The 20,444-nt window shown below is 29.1% G+C and overlaps 1 protein-coding gene and 1 long non-coding RNA gene across 2 annotated transcripts; one reads left to right on the top strand and one right to left on the bottom strand.

Moving 5' to 3' along the window:
* The first annotated feature begins 3,453 nt into the window (after positions 1–3,453).
* Positions 3,454–5,277, top strand: LOC7464629 (probable aspartyl protease At4g16563). Its single transcript, XM_024587089.2, has one exon. The coding sequence runs from the start codon at positions 3,618–3,620 to the stop codon at positions 4,995–4,997; it is 1,380 nt and encodes a 459-aa protein (XP_024442857.1). The 5' UTR covers positions 3,454–3,617; the 3' UTR covers positions 4,998–5,277.
* Positions 5,278–18,219: 12,942 nt separating this feature from the next.
* Positions 18,220–19,345, bottom strand: LOC112324454 (uncharacterized). The gene is made up of 2 exons (XR_002978295.2): positions 18,921–19,345; positions 18,220–18,763 (listed from the first exon to the last, which is right to left on the bottom strand). It is a non-coding gene; the product is annotated as an uncharacterized LOC112324454 (long non-coding RNA).
* Between the last annotated feature and the right edge of the window lie 1,099 nt (positions 19,346–20,444).

Here is a 20,444-nt window from a genome sequence, read left to right as displayed (position 1 = left end):
GCTTAATTATTTTCATAACAAAGTAGGCAGCAACATGTCTTTGACATGAAAAAAAGATTTTTTTTTTCGTCAAGAAATTGTCGAGACACAATCATGTGAGGCAAAAAAGCCCTTTTTTTACATTTATGATTTGTTTCCAAAATTTTCTCGACTTAAATCTCACTTCTTCTTCTTTTATAAAAACATATATTTATTCTATATTTCATATCTTTACCTTCAATCCATTACCCACCAAATAGTATTAGTAATACATTATAAATTTTGTTTAATTGATATGTTGTGGGTTTTTGAGTTATATTATATATGAGGTAGTTTAGTCTTTTGTAAAATTTGAAAAATTTTGTTGACCTAAGATATAAAATGTAATTTTTTAAATTATAGTAGATAATTGTAATTCAACCTAACTACAAGATGGTAAATGTAATTTTTTTTTCTAATAAAATTTTTCATGATTTGAAGTAAGTTTCAATAAACAAACAAAAATATTATGCCTTGATAATTTTTATATGACTGTATGTAAAAAAAAAATAATTAATTTGTTAAAATTATATAAAACTTTTATAAAAATAAATATTTTATTCGCATTAAATATTCATGAGAAATTTTTAAAGAAAATTATGCACATTAGGTTTATATTTAATTATTCATAAAGTAATAGCTAACACTATCATTAATAAAAAACCATTAGTCTTTCTTGAAAATAAATTTGTCATCAAATGATTTTTAAAATATTATTGTAATTATTTTATCTAAAAGGAATTATATTTTAGAATATTAAAAAATTAAAAGTGCACCTGATTTTTTTTGTAAAAAAAAAAAAGACAACTTGCCATCCATGACAACAAATTTCAATCATCTTTGATTACGGGAAAATCAAGGTCTGAGTTTTTGAATATCAAATCCCTAATTTCAACATGTTTACACAAAAAAAAAATCTTATGAACTTTAAGAAACCTATTTTCACACTCTTATAAGGTAAAACTTAAAATTAAATCAAATCAAAACAAACTTGTACAAATTTTTAGATTCAAAACCCAAATCTCAATCCTTTTTCGCCGAAAAACATCTTATAAATCTCAATAACCTCAATTTTAATCTTATAATATATTTTAGTTAGTCTAAAAATTCAAAATCAAACTAAACCAAAACAAACTTTCTGATTTCAATCTATTTTTACCAGCATGATAAAAAGATCGAACCGTCGCAATCAAACTTTTTCCAAAACAGACTTACTGGTTCAAAGGTTGGCATTTTAGTGGTTGGAATGCGGTAAAACAAAAGTTTTCATTGTTCTCTTTTTTCTCTAACCTTTCGAAACCTAAAATTTGAGTAAAATGAAGTTTAAGATAAAAATATAAATATAAGGAATTATAGTAATTAAATAAAAATTAAAAAATAAAAAATATGGAGAACAAAGTGTATATTTTTGTATCTTATGAAAAGTAAAAATTGTTCTGTCGATTGCATAAATAGCTAAGAGTTTTACTAAATTTTTGTTTGATAACTATGTTTTAAAAATATTATCTTGAAAAAATATTAAATTAATATTTTTTTTAATACTTTTAATGTATTAATATTGAAAATAAAAAAAAAATATTTGAATATATTTCAAAAAAAAAATTAAAAACAATTTGTATCAAATTATCGAAGTACCAGTGTACCACCGACTATAAACACTATGAGTTGGACATAGCAATTCATAATGCTTTTGTTTTTCGGTGAACAGCCTGGATGCACGTTGAAAACCAAACTATTTTAATATTCATATATGCACATGTGGAGCTGACATGTCCATGTTACGCGTAGTGTAGCAGTCGCGGAGCTGAACCCTACCCATATCTTTCAGGGGAAATCACCAAGAAATATATGGGTGTGGGACTTTATAATAGAATTGATGTCGTAATTTTAATTTTAATTTTCTTTATAAATCGGGGACTCTTCTCGCGACGAATTCTCTATCCCTTCTCTCGCAAGTTGAAACCTGAAATTACCAAGAAATCTCGAGTTTCCATGTTATAGATTTTGGGTGTTTAAAAATACGGATACGGTTGCTTTTTAAAGTATTTTTTATTTAGAAATATATCAAAATAATTTTTTTATTTTTTTAACATTAGTTCATAAAAATAATATGAAAATACTAAGAAAATATTAATTTGAAATAAAAAAATAAATTTAAACTTTTAAAAAAATATAAAAACAAGACCTTGTAGCTCACGATGCGACGTGGTTGAGCGAATTAAGTAAGGATGGTTTCACGTGGAAGACTAGGGCTTGGTCTGGTGGGTGATGTAGAAGTTGTTGATTAATTTCGTCCCGTCTTACACATCGAGGGAAGGAGACCAAGACTAAAACACCAATTGCTTTTTAAACGGCTAAAAACACCTTGCAGCCATAGTCAATTCGGTGTTCACTCGAGTATTGCTTTCGATCTCAAGTGAAATTTCGTCCCATAATTTGTTGAATTTCTTGTAAGCTGCAATAATAATGCCCCACCGCCTCCCCGTGTTTTTTGGTCGGTGCTAAGCTTGCAAATGAGATGTATTTGGATTGTATTTTTAAAATACATTTTGAATCGGAAAATGCATTAAATTGATTTGATGTATTTTAATTCAAATTTATTTTTATAAAACACTTACAATGTATTATCAAACACATAATAATATTTTTTTAAAAAAATATCTTTAAAAAACAAAGCATTATTTCTCCACTCAATTTATTTTATTTCTTTGCATGACAAATGAGTTGTAGATGTTTGACTCGCCCCGTGTAATAAAACCTAAAATTCAGGGTTTGTAGGTAGAAATCATCCTCCAAAGTCCAAACCATGATGTAAGAAATGTTATTAATTACAAATAAATTACAAGTTAGTCCCTATGGTTTAAAGCAAAAAAAGAGTTAATGAATCGTTTGAAAATCTTAAGTGTACAATGGCTCCCTTCCCCTCCATGTAACTCTAGCTTTTCATGTTTTCTTTCCTTTTCTATTGACTCTCCTTCTTCGTCATTTGCCTTCTTTAGCACAACAATCATCATTTCTCTGTATCTCCTCAATTTTAACCTTTGCTTCTTCTTTGCTTCTTTTTTTTTTGTCCCTTCCCTTTATTCTCTTTTTTTTTTTTTTTTGCTTTTCTTTTATTTGTCTTCCTCCTCCCACTTTTTTTAAAGTATCCTAAGACGTAAATTTTGATTAATCAATTAAGTGTTTAATGGTTATAATTAATTAATTTTTAAAATTAGAAGGACTATTTTATATAAAAAAGATTATTTTATAATTTACTCGATTACAAATAATCTTACAAGTCTACTCGTAAACTTGAGTAAAAGTAACTAAGATGAGCGTGTACTATTCGGGCACGAGTCAAGACTCGAGAGAGAGGCCCGCAATTTCACAATGGCATTCTTCGTTATTTCTGGACATTATATTAGGCAATTCTATCACCAAAATCGAACTTGATTCGTCTTGTCTACCGTTACTCCCCTTCTTGGTTTCTTCCCCTATAAACAAACAATCACTCCAAGTATAGAACAAAAACTTTCTACTTTCTTATCTTTACAAATTCCCTCACTAATCATAACCAGGAAGAAGTAGAAGAAGAAAAAGAAGAAAATAATACTTTCATGGCTTCTTCTCTGCTTCTCTTTCTCCTCTCTTTTCTTATCTTAATCACTTCATCAAAATCAACAACCATTACCATCCCTCTATCAGCTCCCAGCTTCAACAAACTGATTGTGTCCTCAAAAAAGCCATGGGGTTCACTCAATCACCTCGCTTCTCTATCTCTCTCAAGAGCCCACCACATCAAGTCGCCAAAAACCAATTTTTCTCTCATCAAGACCCCTCTTTTTCCACGTAGCTATGGTGGCTACTCAATATCTCTCAACTTTGGTACTCCTCCGCAGACAACCAAATTTGTCATGGACACTGGTTCTAGTCTTGTTTGGTTTCCTTGTACCTCTCGCTATCTTTGCTCAGAATGTAACTTTCCTAACATTAAAAAAACAGGAATCCCAACATTTTTACCAAAACTATCATCCTCTTCAAAGCTTATTGGTTGCAAGAATCCCAGATGCTCTATGATTTTTGGCCCCGAGATTCAGTCCAAATGCCAAGAATGTGACTCCACTGCCCAAAACTGCACTCAAACTTGCCCACCTTATGTAATACAATATGGTTCAGGCTCCACAGCTGGACTTCTACTATCTGAAACTCTCGATTTCCCAAACAAGAAAACCATACCCGATTTTCTTGTCGGGTGCTCCATTTTCTCCATCAAACAACCCGAAGGGATTGCCGGTTTCGGTCGGAGCCCAGAATCACTCCCTTCACAATTGGGTCTCAAGAAATTCTCTTACTGTTTAGTATCTCACGCTTTTGATGACACTCCAACAAGCAGTGACCTTGTTTTGGATACCGGGTCGGGTTCGGGTGTTACCAAGACCGCAGGGCTTAGCCACACACCCTTTCTGAAGAATCCAACCACTGCATTTCGAGATTATTACTATGTATTGCTGCGTAACATTGTAATAGGGGACACACATGTTAAGGTGCCGTACAAGTTTTTGGTGCCAGGAACAGATGGAAATGGAGGGACTATTGTGGATTCAGGAACAACATTCACATTCATGGAGAACCCAGTTTATGAGTTGGTGGCTAAAGAATTTGAGAAGCAAATGGCCCATTATACAGTAGCCACTGAGATTCAAAATCTGACCGGTTTAAGGCCTTGTTACAATATTTCTGGTGAGAAATCACTTTCTGTCCCGGATTTGATTTTTCAGTTCAAGGGTGGTGCTAAGATGGCATTACCTTTGTCAAATTATTTTTCGATTGTTGATTCGGGAGTTATATGCTTGACAATCGTGAGTGATAATGTAGCTGGTCCGGGACTTGGAGGTGGACCGGCCATTATTTTGGGGAATTATCAGCAGAGGAATTTTTATGTGGAGTTCGATTTGGAGAATGAGAAATTTGGGTTCAAGCAACAGAGTTGTGCATGAATTGGTTATTTTGGTCATATAATGATATATTGTATCAACTAGAATAATAATTAGCACTGACTTGTCATCTTTGCTAGAGGTTATCACTCAATGGATGGTAGAGATGGTGGTTGCTGCGGTGGAAGCACAGGTGGTTGCTGTGATTGAGGTTCGGTGGAATCTTTAATTGTTGGCCGGGAAGCAACGGTTGGTTGACAAGATAATGTGGAATTTAGTTTTTCGTACGATCATTGTTACAAAGGTTGACAAAGTAATATAATTATTTTGGAAAAGTTGTGTATTTGAATTTTTATTTTTATTTTTTTTGGATGGTCATGGTAGTAGCCGTTATATCCTCTAAGCACAAGAGTACAACTCTCCGGCCTAACAAGGCCCTCTTTTCTTCGACTATCATTGATATACACACACATCCGTTGTTTTACCCGAGTGTTGCTGTGGACTTATAACATGTTCATATATTGTTATAGATTTATAAAAAAAATAATAAATTTTTTTTAAAAAAAAATTATATGGAGAAACACAATTACAATTCACAATATTTTCAAGAAAAATTAAACTACAAAACTAAATTCTCAACCAGCTTAATATTAAAAAAATAAAATAGACAGATAATTTTGAAAAAATATCATAAAAACACAAAAGAAAAAAAATTATGTAGGAAAACACTGCAGCAATCTATAGTATTTTGTGAGGAAATATATAACTGTAATTCTCAATCAACTCAATATTAAAAATTAAAATCAATAAAGATAATTTTGAAAAAAATCATAAAAAAAACGAAAGGAAAAAAAACTATGCGGTAAAACACTGTAGCAATCTATAGTGTTTCATGAAAAAATTTACACTTATAATTTTCAACCAGCTCAATATTAAGAACAATAAAATCGATAAATATAATTTTAAAAAAAATATAACAAAAAAAATCATGAAAAAAACTACAGTTGTAATTCTCATTCAACGGTGTTTTAAAGAAAAAAAACTACAAAGTTAAATTTCCAACCAGCTCTGAGAAAAATAAATTAGACAAAAATAATTATAAAAAAACTTCGATAAAAAAACATGTGGGGAAACATTGTAGCAAGAAAAAATCATAAGGGGAAACACTGTAGCAATACACAATGTTTTTTTTCAAGAAAAAAACTACAAAACTAAATTATCAACCAGCTCAATATGAAAAAAAAAAAAACTAAAATTAACAAAGATAATTCTAGAAAAAAAAACAAAGAAAAATAAAAAAAATCATTAGGGAAAACACTGTAGTAATCAACAAATTCTCAACCAACTCAATATTAAAAAATTAAAATAAAAAAAAAATAATTCTTAAAAAAAAAAACATGTGGAGAAAGTTAAAGTTAAATTTTCAACCAACTCAATATTAAAAAAAATAAATTTAATAAAAATAATTTTTAAAAAAATTAATTTGCCACGCCTTTTAGAGAATTGTTATATATATATATATATGTGTGTGTGTGTGTGTGTGTGTGTGTGTGTGTGTGTGTGGACTTTGAGATCCTTCGTTGAAGTATATCCTCCTATGCTTTACTCTAAAAAGACGCAGGGAAAATACTGTCCCACGCCTTTTATTTTCATTAACAATATTCATCCAGGGGACAGCTACTCCAGCCTGAGCTACAGTTAAATTGTCAATTTGCATGATTGGTCGGCGCATCATCTATAGGTGTCAATTGTCCACAACGCATTTCTTTTTTAACCTTTTCAGTCAGGGAAGCTTCTTCTCTTCTGACAAGCCTAGAAAAGGTGTTAGCGTCTACAAAGCTCATATATGACGTCGTTTGATTCTCGGTGAGGAAATCTTTTTTTCTCAAAAGCAGAAATAGGTACCGGTGATGTTGATATTTTTTTTACGGTCCATAAATTCTTTTTACTTGCAAACTAAAAAATATATATATTGTAAATAAATAATAATAAATATGTTAATTATAACTAAAGATTACATAAAAAAAGCTGAGATAAAAGTGTTGCTTTCTATAAAGAAAACAAAATATTGAATATTTATTTTAGCTTGAAATTAGATCTTAAAATTTTTAATTGATTTGAATCAATAAAATTAAAATTTTATTTTGTCAAATCAAGCATTAACTAAATGTCAAAATTTATTTTTAATATTTTGAAATTCCTATATAAAACCAATTGAAATAAAACTTTAAATTCAATCTCAATAATTAAATTGAGACAAAAAAAAAACTCAAGTGATTAAAATATTTTTAAAAAAACAAAACATCGTTGATAACTATTGTAAAACACTGTAGATTGTGTTTTTCTTCTATGTTGCATTTCCATCTTCTTTTAAAATATTTTTTTCATCTCATATTGTCTTATTTGTTTACCATCCAAATACCATTTCATAATTTATCAAGTATTAATTTTATAAAATAGCACTACAATTATTAAACAAAAAGTAAAGGACCGATATAAAAAAAGACACCAATGAAAGAGGGGGGGGGGGTTTGAAATTTGTTAAAAGAAAAGCAAAATGACCTATAAAAATAGAAATTAAATGAGAAAAAAATAAAATTAAAATAATTTACTGCCCATATAATTAGTATTTTCTCCCTCAAATATTTTAATGTTTTGAATAATAAAGCCCGTTCGGTCCTCATGTTAAAAATGTATTAGGTAATTGTTAATATGCACTTAATTGTCGAAGTGATAGTTTTCATGGCTCTTTTGGCAGTATTTTGTAATTCTAACACCATCTAATAAAAAATTTGAGAAAATAATATATTAAAAAAGTATTTAGAAAATAGCACAATTTAAATTAATAATAACAAATTTTTTAAAATTTATTTCTGAAACAAATTAATTAATAACTATGAAAGTTAATTTAATTTTTCATGAAGATGTAATGACCAAGAAATAAAATTCAAATTCTAATGGCCAAGAAAGAATGGGTCATCAAATATATACTGGAGCTCCATTTTTTATACACCTAGTATAGTTAAAAAGATAACAAAATAATTTTAACCATACATTAAAATACCATCAAACGTGATTCTAATTTGTTAAGAGTTAATTTAAGGTTAATTACAACCTTTTTTAGTGATCTTTCGAGAATTAGTTAAAATTATCTCATCAAGATCTTTCTAATGGTATTAAGTATATCAAAAATAGATCACTGGTATGTCCCTAGTAATTCATTTTTTTCTTTTCAATTTTTCTTTTCATTTTTTTTTCCTGTCATATCATCTTATCTCTTTGGCTATTAGTTCTTGAATTTTTTCTTTTAACCATTAGATATTTATAAAAATTTAAGTTGATTTTTAAAAAAGATGAAACATCGATATAATAAAACACGGTTGTGTTCTATTTTCCAAATATTTTTTGGATTCTACGTTATTTTCCCGAAACTCTTACATATCTATGTCAATTTTCAAGAAAAAAAATCCCTTTTTTTGTAACTAAATAGATCATAGCTTTCTAAACCACACCAAAAATAGATTAGTCAAAGCATAAAAACGGGTGCTTTTTCCAAAGAGCAGTTAGAAATGGGGCCAAACGGCACCAAGATTTGCTACGTTCGAATACTTGTAATCTCTTGTATTTTTTTAAATTTAAATATTCAGATGAGTTTATATCTTGATTAATCCTACAAACTCTGAAATTAATAACAATATAAACTTTCAATAATCCTAAAATTTATAAAACTTAAACTAATAATCTCTAAAAATAAATTCAAAAACTAACCAATTAAACTATACCCTTTCTCTCTCGTAATTTCTTCACAACACAGCTGCACTTTAAGACAGTAGTTTATACTTGCCAACACAGCTGCGATTTATTTATCGCACCCCCGCCGTACTGATAAAATAAAGAAAGAAAGATGAGAGTTTCAATTTGATCTTGGAATTGCGGTTGGGCGTTGAATCATGAATAAATTTGTTACTGTGAAGAAGCTCACATGTGTGCAAGATAAGAAACAAGAAGTTAAGAGCACATTAAATTGAATAATGAAAGCCTACTATATTGGTGGCACCTATATTAAAGGCAATTCATCCTAGTTTGTTCTTGCAAGAGTACTCGCGACCTCACAACCTCTGCGAGGAGAATGAGAGAGAAACACCTAAGGACAATGAGATTTGAAGAAAAAATAAAATAATTCCAAAAAAAAATTATAATTAAAAAAATAAAGATTAGCTTTGAAAGACTAAAAAAAGCATAGGGATGAAATTAAAAAATATTTGTAAGTTGATAGATTATTTATAGATTAAAAAATAATAGGGGTGAAATAGAAAGAAATTGTTGTTGGCCAACCCAATAAAATCAAAATACAAAAGATATATATAAAAAAAGAGAATAAAAAATAAGAAAAAATAGTATAGAAAAAGAAAAATACAACCAAGCCTAACAAACTTCTTAAACTTTGTTTAATATTTAAATATCACAACCCGTAAAATTTTTTACCGGAATTTAATTAAGAAGCTTTAAAAGATGAGACCGGTAAAAATATATATTTTTTAAAACCTGCAAAAGCAAAAAAAAAAAAACAACAAGGATAAAATTTGATAGAAAAAACCTCAAAATGATGCAATTTAGGAAAAAAATGATGCCAAATAAAATAAATATCAATTAAAAATATGAGAACCCAATTTCAAAGATAAAAATATCATAAGGGTGAAATTTAAAAATATTTGTAAAAACCAAACAAACCCGTGCAAATTTTCTAAACTTGGTAAAATTTTAAAAACTCACAACTCGTAAAACCTTTGATGCATGTCCAATCAAGAAGTTTATTATGGGCCAATTAAAAAATATCAATTTTAAAAAATTTGTCAAGGAAAAAAAATTGGCAAATGAAAGAATAAGGATTAAATTTGATAGGAAAAAAGAGGGTCAAATAATAAAATAAAATAATTTATGATTTAAAATAAAAACTTGTCAAGGCTAAAAAGAAATGGTTGACGGCGCCAAATCACTGTGAATTTTGGACACATGCGCCTCCTCATCTGGTCGAGGGTGCCGAGACCTTTCAAACATCGTCCTGAAAAACGTTCTTTAGTGGCCGAATGGCCCCCAACACGCGGATCGAACAACATGAGGCCGTCTGTACTCTAGTGCATGTCGTGAATGCGACATCAAGTTTTTTTTAAAATAATCATTAATAATTTAATTTACAACAACGCTCCTGATCACCTTTGAAAATTAAAAAAAAAACAATATAAAATGACAAAAAAACCTTTAGATTAGAGTTCAATTGGTTTTGTCTTTAAGGACGTCAAAGTCTAAAAAAATTAAAAATAAAACAATATTCTTAAGTAGTAGGCATTAGATTATTTTATTTTCCAGAATTAAATGAGTAATTTTATTGTACATTAAAAAAAATATACCAAACTAACCTTATATAATCCCCAAAAAAAACAATCTAACACAAAGTTTTAATGGTCAAGAAGCAATATAGTAATAAATTGATGAATAGCAATATAGTAATAAATTGTCCCGGTCACGGTAACTTCTCCCGGTATAGTTTTTTTTTTTTTGAATAAGTTATCTAATACAATTACGTCTGGACTAATTTACTTGCTAATTCATGCCGCCATGTATAAATAATTTTCAGTGGAGAGCTAGTGAATGTGCTTTTATAATATACCAATAGCTGAACAGTTTCTTTCTTCACCAGGAAGGAACGGAACAAGACACGGACAGAAAGAAAGCCCTGCATCAATCTATTACAAAAGCTAGAAAAGTAAGCCATGAAATGTAGGGTCCACGAACATGGCACTCCATGATTGGATAGAAGTTGCATAACAAATTACGGGGAAAAGAAATAAGGAACGTGTTTTAAACTTTGAGGTTTGAATTAATGTGGGTTCAATGATATCAAGTGAGAAGACTAAGGATCTTGTTTTAGTGTTATAAAATATTTTTGAAAAAAAATTATTATTTTATTATTTTATTTTAAATTAATATATATATTTTTGTGTTTTCAGATATTAAAAATAATTTTTTAAAAATTAAAAAAAATATTTTAAAAAATAATTACAACCATCCTAATAAACACCCTAATAAACACGGCAGCTGCAAGGAAATGAGTACGATGGCACATGGCTAGGAACTGGAAGATAATGGATTTTGAACGCATTTGGAATATCTACTCACAGCCCATTTTAAAAGGAATAGTGCTAATAATGGTGGGTGCGGTGCAGTCGCTTTTTTCTTTCTTTATGAGACTTCCTTTGGATTTGGTTCATTCTTTTCTTTATAATTTGTGCCCAATGCATGCGGATGTTAAGTACCTAATCACAGCTTGGTGAGTCATGATGAGTTGGGATTTGGCAATATGGACAGGATAGGAGTCGTACGGGTGATTTCTAGCAAATTTCTAGCAAGAAACTCATTCATTTCCAAATGCCCCAGCGGACGGGAGCTTTGAAAGAGAAGAAAATGCGCATTGATTGATTGGAATCAAAGGTCAATATGATCCCTTTGATGGAAAAGATGCCTCTTTCTGCACAAAAGCTTGGATAGCACAGTGGAAGTAGCTTGTTAAAATAAAGTGAACATGCCTCTTAAACACTAATTTAACAGTTTTATTGGTGAAAATTTTCATTAATATTTATATTTATAGTCTCTTAGTAAATATTTTACTAACAGGTAAATAGTATATTTAAAAAACTCTTGTTATTAATTTTTGATCTTTTAATAATAAATTTATCAATAGATTCATAGACAGACAAAGCACGTCAAAATAAAAATTCACTCGCTTCATTTTATTAGTATTTTCCTTGAGAAGTTTGGCATATAACCGATAAAATATTGTATACAACTCCGTCGGTGTTTTTATTTGTCCGTCGGTATATCCATAGGTAAATATAACATATCATCAATGAAATACCTTTTGTAATTCTGTCGGAGAGTTAACAGTAGCAATGATATTTGCAGTAATTTTTTTCAACTCTTTAGAATATGCCGACGGATATTGTTCGTCAATAATATTTTTTTTTTAAAATATTGAACATAAACAAAAAAAAAATCAAAATAAATAAAAATCAAATATAATGAAAATAAATTAATTTCGCAAACCAGAGCTCAATTACATCCTATTTGTTTGATTGAAATTAATGTTTTTTCTATATCTTCAGCTTCATAGTTAAGCTTTGGCAGTAAGCAAAGGGTTGTGAGTTCGACTCTTGTGGGAGTGATATTGCCTAGTTAACTTCGCAGGCTAGAAGTTAATTTCTCAAAGCAGAGCTCATTTACATCCTATTTGTTTATATCAATATTGTTTTATATCATGCTTATAATGATTTCTGCAAGCCACATTGTGACTACAGATGCATTAGATTACTCTAGCTGTTCTTGGATTTTTGGCATTGAAATTTTTATTTGAAAAAAAATAAACTGGCACTTTTAATTTTTGAAATGGAACTATTGGGTTCAAAATGGAGCCCGAAAATCAATTTGGTCGAGTCCAATAACAAGCACTGTGATTTTATCCAAGGGGAATTTGGTCCGTCTTGCTCATCGCCCGGTATCTATCTTTGATCTGCATGGCATGTGTACTTTCTCATTCCAGGGATGGGCAATAATAATTAAAAAAAAAGAAAAAAAAAACAGAACTACCCAAATTGTAATTATTATAATTATAAATTATAAAACAAGCTAAAGGAGGAATGAAAAAATCTATTCATTTTACTATGGACAGCTATAGTGAGCCTGAATTTGGCCTTTTTTTTTTTTTTTCCGGTCCTTGAAAAATTATGCATTGAATTATTTTTTCAATTTTATTTTTCTACATTACTTTAACATGATGCCTGATGATTGTTTTTTGATTCGTGTGCTATACCGCATTTGTGATGTTAAAAAATGTCCCGCAGTAACTTGATACTCAATTTTACAAAATATAGTTTAATTTTATCAATTTTAAAAAATATAATAATAAAGACTAAATTTATTACAGAAAAAATAGCTCTCTTTTCTTCATTGTGCACAAAAAACTATATTTTGGCCTTGCAATTCTTAATTTTTCACTTTTGGTCTCAATTTTGTAAGAATTTCATGTTCTAGTTCTAAACTTTATTTGTTTTAGTCTCAATTTTGTAAGAATTTCATGTTCTAGTTCTAAACTTTATTTGTTTTACTTTTTAGTCCTTAAATTTAAGAAGAGAGAAAAAGTCACAAAAAAACTATAAGAAGAGAGAGAAAGTAGTTGGCTAGTCCTATTTTAACCACTAGAAAGATCGATCTTTGTGTTAATAGATTTTTTTTAATAAAAAGATCTCCATTAAGATGTTTTTTACCATTCATGTTGTTTGTGACTTGAAAAATCTTGTTTGGTTTGATTTAATTTTGGATTTTTTAATAGATGTAAGGGTATTTGGATGTTGACAATGAGTTTATTGAGATGTTTAGGGTGTTTTTTTTTGTGTTTTCAAGTGAAAAATATAGTTGAAAATGAGTTTTAAGAGTCAAAAACTCAAACTTTGATTTTCCTACCCTATTAAATGGCTGAAAATATTACTAGTAGACGACGCATGCATCTTTTATTTATTTTAAAATAAATAAATAAAATAAAGGGGATAACATATCATTCACTCTATTAATTGAATTGAAGTGGAAAAATAGAAAAAAGCTAGCACACACTTGGTCTCAGAGGCCTACCTACATCTAGATTTATTTGTGTAGGGCTAGGCCTATAAGCTCAATCTTTTAGAACCAAACACATGGCCTTTTCCTATATTCATTTATTCATTTGATTTTAGATTTCTATTAAAATGCACTATAAATAAATTTATTAAAATGATAATTAAATTATTATTTGTTTCCATTGTTTTTAAATAATATTGTTGCTTTTTATGATATTATTAACAATTTGTTTTTTAATTATTATATATCTGATATACAAAAAATAAAAATAAATTATTGTTCATCAAAATTTATTGAAAATAAAATTTATTTTGTTATTGTTAATAAATTTTTTGCATGATTTATCACATTAATTAATCATTTTCCTTTGATTACAGGTTGTCAAGGCATTATTTTAATGTTTTTTTTTTATTATTGAAACTTGCTTTTAAGATTAAGTTTGTTATCTAAACTATGCTTTTGATTAAAAAAAGTTTTTATTAAAACAATTAAGAAATATGTTAAAAAGAAAAATGAAGTTTAAATTGAAGAGACATATTTTTACTATTTATTTATTTCAAATGATTGAAATTTTTATGAACATGTATTGTCCTTTATGGTGTCTTTTATTAAAAATCCATGGTGCTAAAAATTTTATTTTGTTCAAACTAAAAAAAGATACGTTAATAAGAAATAATAATTTGTACAACAAAATATATTTTTTTCGTCCACAATGTAATTCATTATCTTTCATACGCATATCTATCTTAATTGCAAAAGAACTTGATAAAAATATATTTTTAAAACCCAATAGCATCGCATAAGAAAATTACAAGTACAAAGAAACTAAAAGAATATGACTTTTTCAATGTCCATTACTATTCATTTATTTAAATTCATTGTTGACAGCACTTTTGCATGAACATTTTCATTTTTTTTGAATTTTTACTTTCATTTTGATCATTAAAATTTATTCCTTTTTAATATTATCCTTATGTATTATGTTTGATGATATTTTATATGTTGATATATTCTTATTTTCTTAATATTTTTGTGAATTCAAGGTATTTAATAAATTTTAAAAATTTAGCTTGAGGCCAATTCAATTTAATTAAATTGAATTTTAATTTATGGTGTAAAAGAATTATGAAAAGAAGACCAAATTAAAAGCTAAATAAAACAAACATGTCCCTTTTTTTCATGAAAAAAATTTGTTTTTGTGCAAAAAGTTTGCATTTACAATTTTTTCTCTTTGAGTTTAGGATCTTATGTTTATGCCCTTACCTTTTTTTTATAATGTTTTAGGTATTTATTTTCTAAAGATAAGAAAGAAAGCCATAAAATGAGAGGTAAAGATGAGGAAAGGTCAATTGGCCACATTGTGGCTATAACAAGTTAATCTAGATAGCTGAGAGACATGCCAGTAAATAATTTTTTAATTTTATCTTATTGAAAAAATAATTTTGAGTCTTAAAATTTTGTTATTCGTTTTAATTTTAGATTTTTTAACCTTTTAAAAGGTATTTTAAAATTAAAAATAGGTTTAATAAGGCTCCTAACTTGTTTCTTGGGTTATTTAAGATAAAATAAAAGTTCAAAAATAGATTTTAAAATTCTAAAAACTCGAACCCTAACTTATTGGCCATCTCAAATAGCTAAAATCTTAACCCGTGGACAAATACATCATTTATTTTTTTTAAATAAAAAAATAACATTTCATCTATCTATTTAATGAAAGAGAAAAAAACTTAGGTGTGCGGACCTAGCCTTTCACACACATCTAGGTTTCTTTACATCGACTCATCGACTCATACATGCTTATCATTCTAAGCCTTTTTTGAGTAAGGATTACATGGGATAAATGTGACGACGATGACGACGACGACAACAACGAGGAGGAGAGTGAAGAAGTATAACTAAATAATACCCTACTCTTACTTCCTGAGAATGTCGTTGCCAACACTAATAGTGCTCACAAAGAATGCTCCCTGGAGAAGAGGAGGCCACTAATTGACGCCTCCATCGTTAGTTCTTACAAACAAATTATTTTCCTTGTGTTTTTTTTTTTTTAGTTTAATGTGGGTGTCCGGGCCAGCTTGTGCGCACCTCGACTAATCTCACGGGCCCTGAAGTTAACGACTATGTAAGCCTCCGGTGGCCATCATATGAGCAACCACATGGCTCGAACCTGATACCACAGAGTAAGCAAACCTGTTGGTCCCAAACTCTTATCACTGTGCCACCACCTAGATAGTTATTTTACTCGTGCTTTTAGAGGCAGTAGTGGTAGAATTGACAGCAATAATAATAATTTATATAGTTCTCGTTGCATGATGAGCCAAACCGACGATTCAATCACCTGATAGAATTGACCATTAATGACGGACTGAAAAGAGCCAGGCCTCCTTCACCGAAAGCTTTTCATGGTAATAAACAAAGACAAACTATGACATGATGGTTTTTTCGTGTTGATTAATTGTTCACACTCTACGATGTAATTGTTCGTTCACTGTGGGTGTTTATTTTATGCCCCTTGATGATGCGGTCTTGGCATGCTGTGGTAAATAAAATTTAAACTATCTTTGAAAAGAATACGATGGATTTTGGAATATATTAGGTCATGTTTTTTTTAGTGTTTAAGGGAGTATAAAAAAGTAAGTAAAGGCTGCCAAATATGGTCGTCCATACAGATTTTAAGGGTAAGAAAACTGGAATTTCCATTTTTTATTCATTTATAATTCTTTCCTCTTCAATTTCCCTATGAATTGTCGTCAAGTTGTTTTATAAAAAGGTTGTTTGATTATTATTTCTTGAATTTGGATAGCGAACAACGTATGACAAGGATGAAATCATGAAATGTCTTTCTTAAGATTACACCCAACAACTCTCATATTTCAATGAAATCTGTGAAGGTAATATATTCTTCCATTTTCTTTACTATAATTTAGTCTCTATATAACTCAAGCATTTGAGATGCTCCATGCAGCCAATTCCCTTGTATGTTTAGAATTGTTTAATTTGGAGAAGAAGTTTGGAAAGTTGTGAGACACAAGTTTTTTTTTTTTTTTGAATTATTTGCTTGAATTCATGGTCCCCATCATATTGCTAATTATATTCTATTCAAATCACAAACACAATCATGCATGCATTGCTCTAATTGATTTTTTTTTATTGAGTTAGAAATGCAAGTTTATAGAGAGGGTAGTATTTAATCTAATGATTTTACATATCATTTATATGGTAAGTCAATTACTTCCATAACACCGTTTAGTTTATAAGACTACTTTTTGTTGCTATTGAATTTTCCATAAAATAAACAAAAGGCATTCTGATCTACCCTGAATTTTTACTGCTACATTTGCTTGAAATGTGAGGAACCATTTAGTAGGTAGCACAGTGGTAAGAGGTTGAGATCAAGGGGTTTGCTCCTCTTGTGATTTTAAGTTCGAGCCCTGTGGTTGCTAATATGATGATTTCTAGAAGTTTATATGGTCGTTAACTTCAGGGACCGTGAAATTAATCGAGGTACGCGTAAGTTAGCCCAAATACCCATGTTAATAATAATAATAAAAAAAAAAAATATTTGAGAGGGCCTTGGACCAATTACAACAACATTTCTTTCTAGGTCGAGCGAGGCCGGGCCTTCTCCCAAGAAAGCTACAATATCCCTTGTTGTGCTTAACTATTAATTAGAAACAGAAACGAAACCCTAAAGGGTTCAACAGAGAGAAACAATTTTTCACTTGGTTTGCGACAGTGCAAACTCAAAAAATGCGATCTTCACTTTGAATAAAAATAACACGTGTAAAGAATCATGGTTCTTGTGATATTGGTGAAATTAAGCTAACACCATAACAATAGCACATAAAACAGATGAATTTTAATGAGTGAAAATGATTACAGAGGTGAACCTTAAATACATAATTTTATTTTTTAAAATTTAACTATACGATGGTTTTCTCTTAAGAAGTTTACAAAACTTTTAAATAAACATAAAAGAAATGAATACAAAATCTGAATTAAAAAATAAAATGAAAAGAGAATGAGACACACTAGAGAAAGAAATGCTTACTCTATAAACAATGGCTTAATATTGGAGTATTAATCTAATAAAATAATACATTATTTGTTTTTTTTTTTTTTAAATAAAAGTTGTAATAAGGCCTCAACCTCCAGCTTACATATTGATTTTGCTCTCAAATAATTATTTCCTCAATTGTCCTCAATCTATCAAAAATTCCTAACTAGCCCCTCAATTCATGTAAGTCAATATCTTCCATCTAAAATACAAATTTACACAATAAAACAATTTGAAAATTTGTTTAGGAATCGAATCAAGGAAATATTTATGGATTCAATTGAGAATTCAAAACAATATAAGGTACTTCTAGGAAGTTGTCCCTTTTTATTTTACTGATGAAGACTTTGCTTGATGTAAATATTTGTGTACATTTTTAATCTCTGGCTTTTTTTTTAACGAATGATTGCCTGTTCATGAGAAAAGCCATATCTAATTAAGAAATAGTTTATTTTTTCACCGTCTGGGACGAATTATTAGTACCAAGTACCAAGATCTTGAGATCGAGATCAACCTATTATGAAATACAATATTTAATTGTTGCTTAATAAATAAAACAAAAAATTCATGTAAGTCATGTCATCACTCCATTTTTCCTTGGAAAGAAAAAAACAAAAGAGAAAAAAAGTTAAAAAATACACCAGGCTTGGACTATCCAGGCATGCAGAGTGAGAAAAAAGAAGAAAGAAAGAAAGAAAAGATAAAAACGCATAGGCTTGCACTACCATGCGTGATAGCAAAGCCTCTCTGATATCCTATTCAGAAATGTGATAATTTTTATTTTTTAAAAGTATATTTATTTTTTAAAAAATTTAAATTAATTTTTTAATACTTTTAATAATATTAATTAATGTATTGATATTAAAAATAAAAAAATTATAAAAAATTATTTTAATACATTTTAAAACAAAAAAAATATTATTGAAAAACACATAATATTAAAAATAATAAATTAAAAAATCCTAAAATAATCCTTTTAAAGACCACCCAAATCCCAGCCTCATCTCCAGCAATCAAGAACCAACAATAGCGTCCAAACACATCAGCGTTGTCCTACCACAAATCTGCTTCGCCAACCACAAAAATCAAGAACCTCATCTCCACTGATCTGGCCCAAAACAATAGACAATATTTATCCCGTAAAAATCCCTCACGTGACCGAGGTTCTTGTTGCCAACCAAATTATCAATCTTCCAAATGATAAATAACCACTTCACTGAACTAATTAATGGAATTTCATTTCCAAAAAAAATTAAAAAAATTACCATATCATGCTGAGGGATTCCATTGCCTCCAAAAACACAAATGCAGCAAATGGTGGAGGAACATAAATGGCAAAAGCATTAGCCTTGGCTTTCGCCTTCGCTTTCGCCATTGTGTTGAAATTGCAACTTCTAGCAAGTGTTGTTTTTGTTGGTGATGCCTTGGCAAATATTAATGCGGTTGTTTTTTTCAACGAAAACCACAGGAGGTGGTGGCGAGTCTTTAAAAAATCCAGATCCATGATTTGTTCCTCCTCTGTTTCAATGTGAGATTTTGCCACTAAAGCTTCAGGAGAAGAGATATATACTCATAAAATTCTTAGGTTCGATTTAGAGTTTTGAAAGAGGGAGAAATGTTAGGATAAGAGAGAAATTGATTTTTTTATGGAGAAGATGTTTAGTGATTGACAGGAGAATAAATGATTTGTTATTTGGGTTGATTTCTAATATATATATATATATATATATATATATATATATATATATATATATATATAAAAGGGTATTTTAATTATTTTTATTTGAAATTTTTTGTTGATTTAAAATGCAAACTACAAAATAAATACAATTTTAATTAAACTGTAAAATGTTAAGAGTAATTTTTTGTTTTTTAATATTTTTTATAGGCTACGAGAAAACATTTGGTAGAAAACCAACATCCAGAGGCCATCGCACGCTACATAACGCTTCTCCGACCGTGAATGGGCTTTGATTTCTCCTAAAGAAAAAAAGGCCACGTGTTGCATTATCATTGAATGATTCACATTGTTATTGTGAGCTCTTGCGTATGCACATTCAACAATGTTTTTGACTGACAGAACCAGATTACCATAACATTGTTCAAACTGGATCACACACAACAGATGTGCGATCCGTATTCTCTTTGGTGGCGCGTGCATGACACCCGTCGCCTTCCTGGTGTCTGTTTTTTTTTAAACCAACTCCATTCGAAATTAATGTCTCTGCGAGAGGAGTTTATTGGTGGGGTCAATTGCCATTTTTATTTTATACATGATGGTGTGACTAACGCCTAAATAACATTAATGATTTGTTCTTATGAAACAAAATTAATCACAAATTATTTAAGAACTCTAATTCCAACTTATACTATGTTAACCCTTCAAAATCAAATGTTATATTATTGGAAAGCTAATGAGATGTACTTTCTAAAAATATAAATTTTATCTAAATAAACATTACTTTTTCAAATAATTTTATGGCCAAGAAAATTTGGAATTAACATAAAAAATAAGTTTAAACCAAATTTTCAATTAAACACATCCAAAACACTACATAAATACTTATAAATATTTATATTAATACAAAAGCAATTTAATACAGGCAGGCTTTGATACCAATAAAAAATAACATATATTCATAAACGGGAGCATGAATTTTATTAAAAGTTCCTATAAAATTCACTTGAAAGTAAATAGTTTTACAAGAAAATAAAAAATAACCAGTGATTTGTTATGATTTTGAAAGTTAAAACAATGTTCCACTCTTTAATAATTCTTTTATATTGAG

This window comes from Populus trichocarpa, chromosome 16, assembly GCF_000002775.5.
Source record: "Populus trichocarpa isolate Nisqually-1 chromosome 16, P.trichocarpa_v4.1, whole genome shotgun sequence".
NCBI classification, from domain to species: Eukaryota; Viridiplantae; Streptophyta; class Magnoliopsida; order Malpighiales; family Salicaceae; genus Populus; species Populus trichocarpa.
The sequence above is the reverse complement of the archived record's forward strand: the minus strand, read 5'-3'. Positions and strand labels throughout refer to the sequence as shown.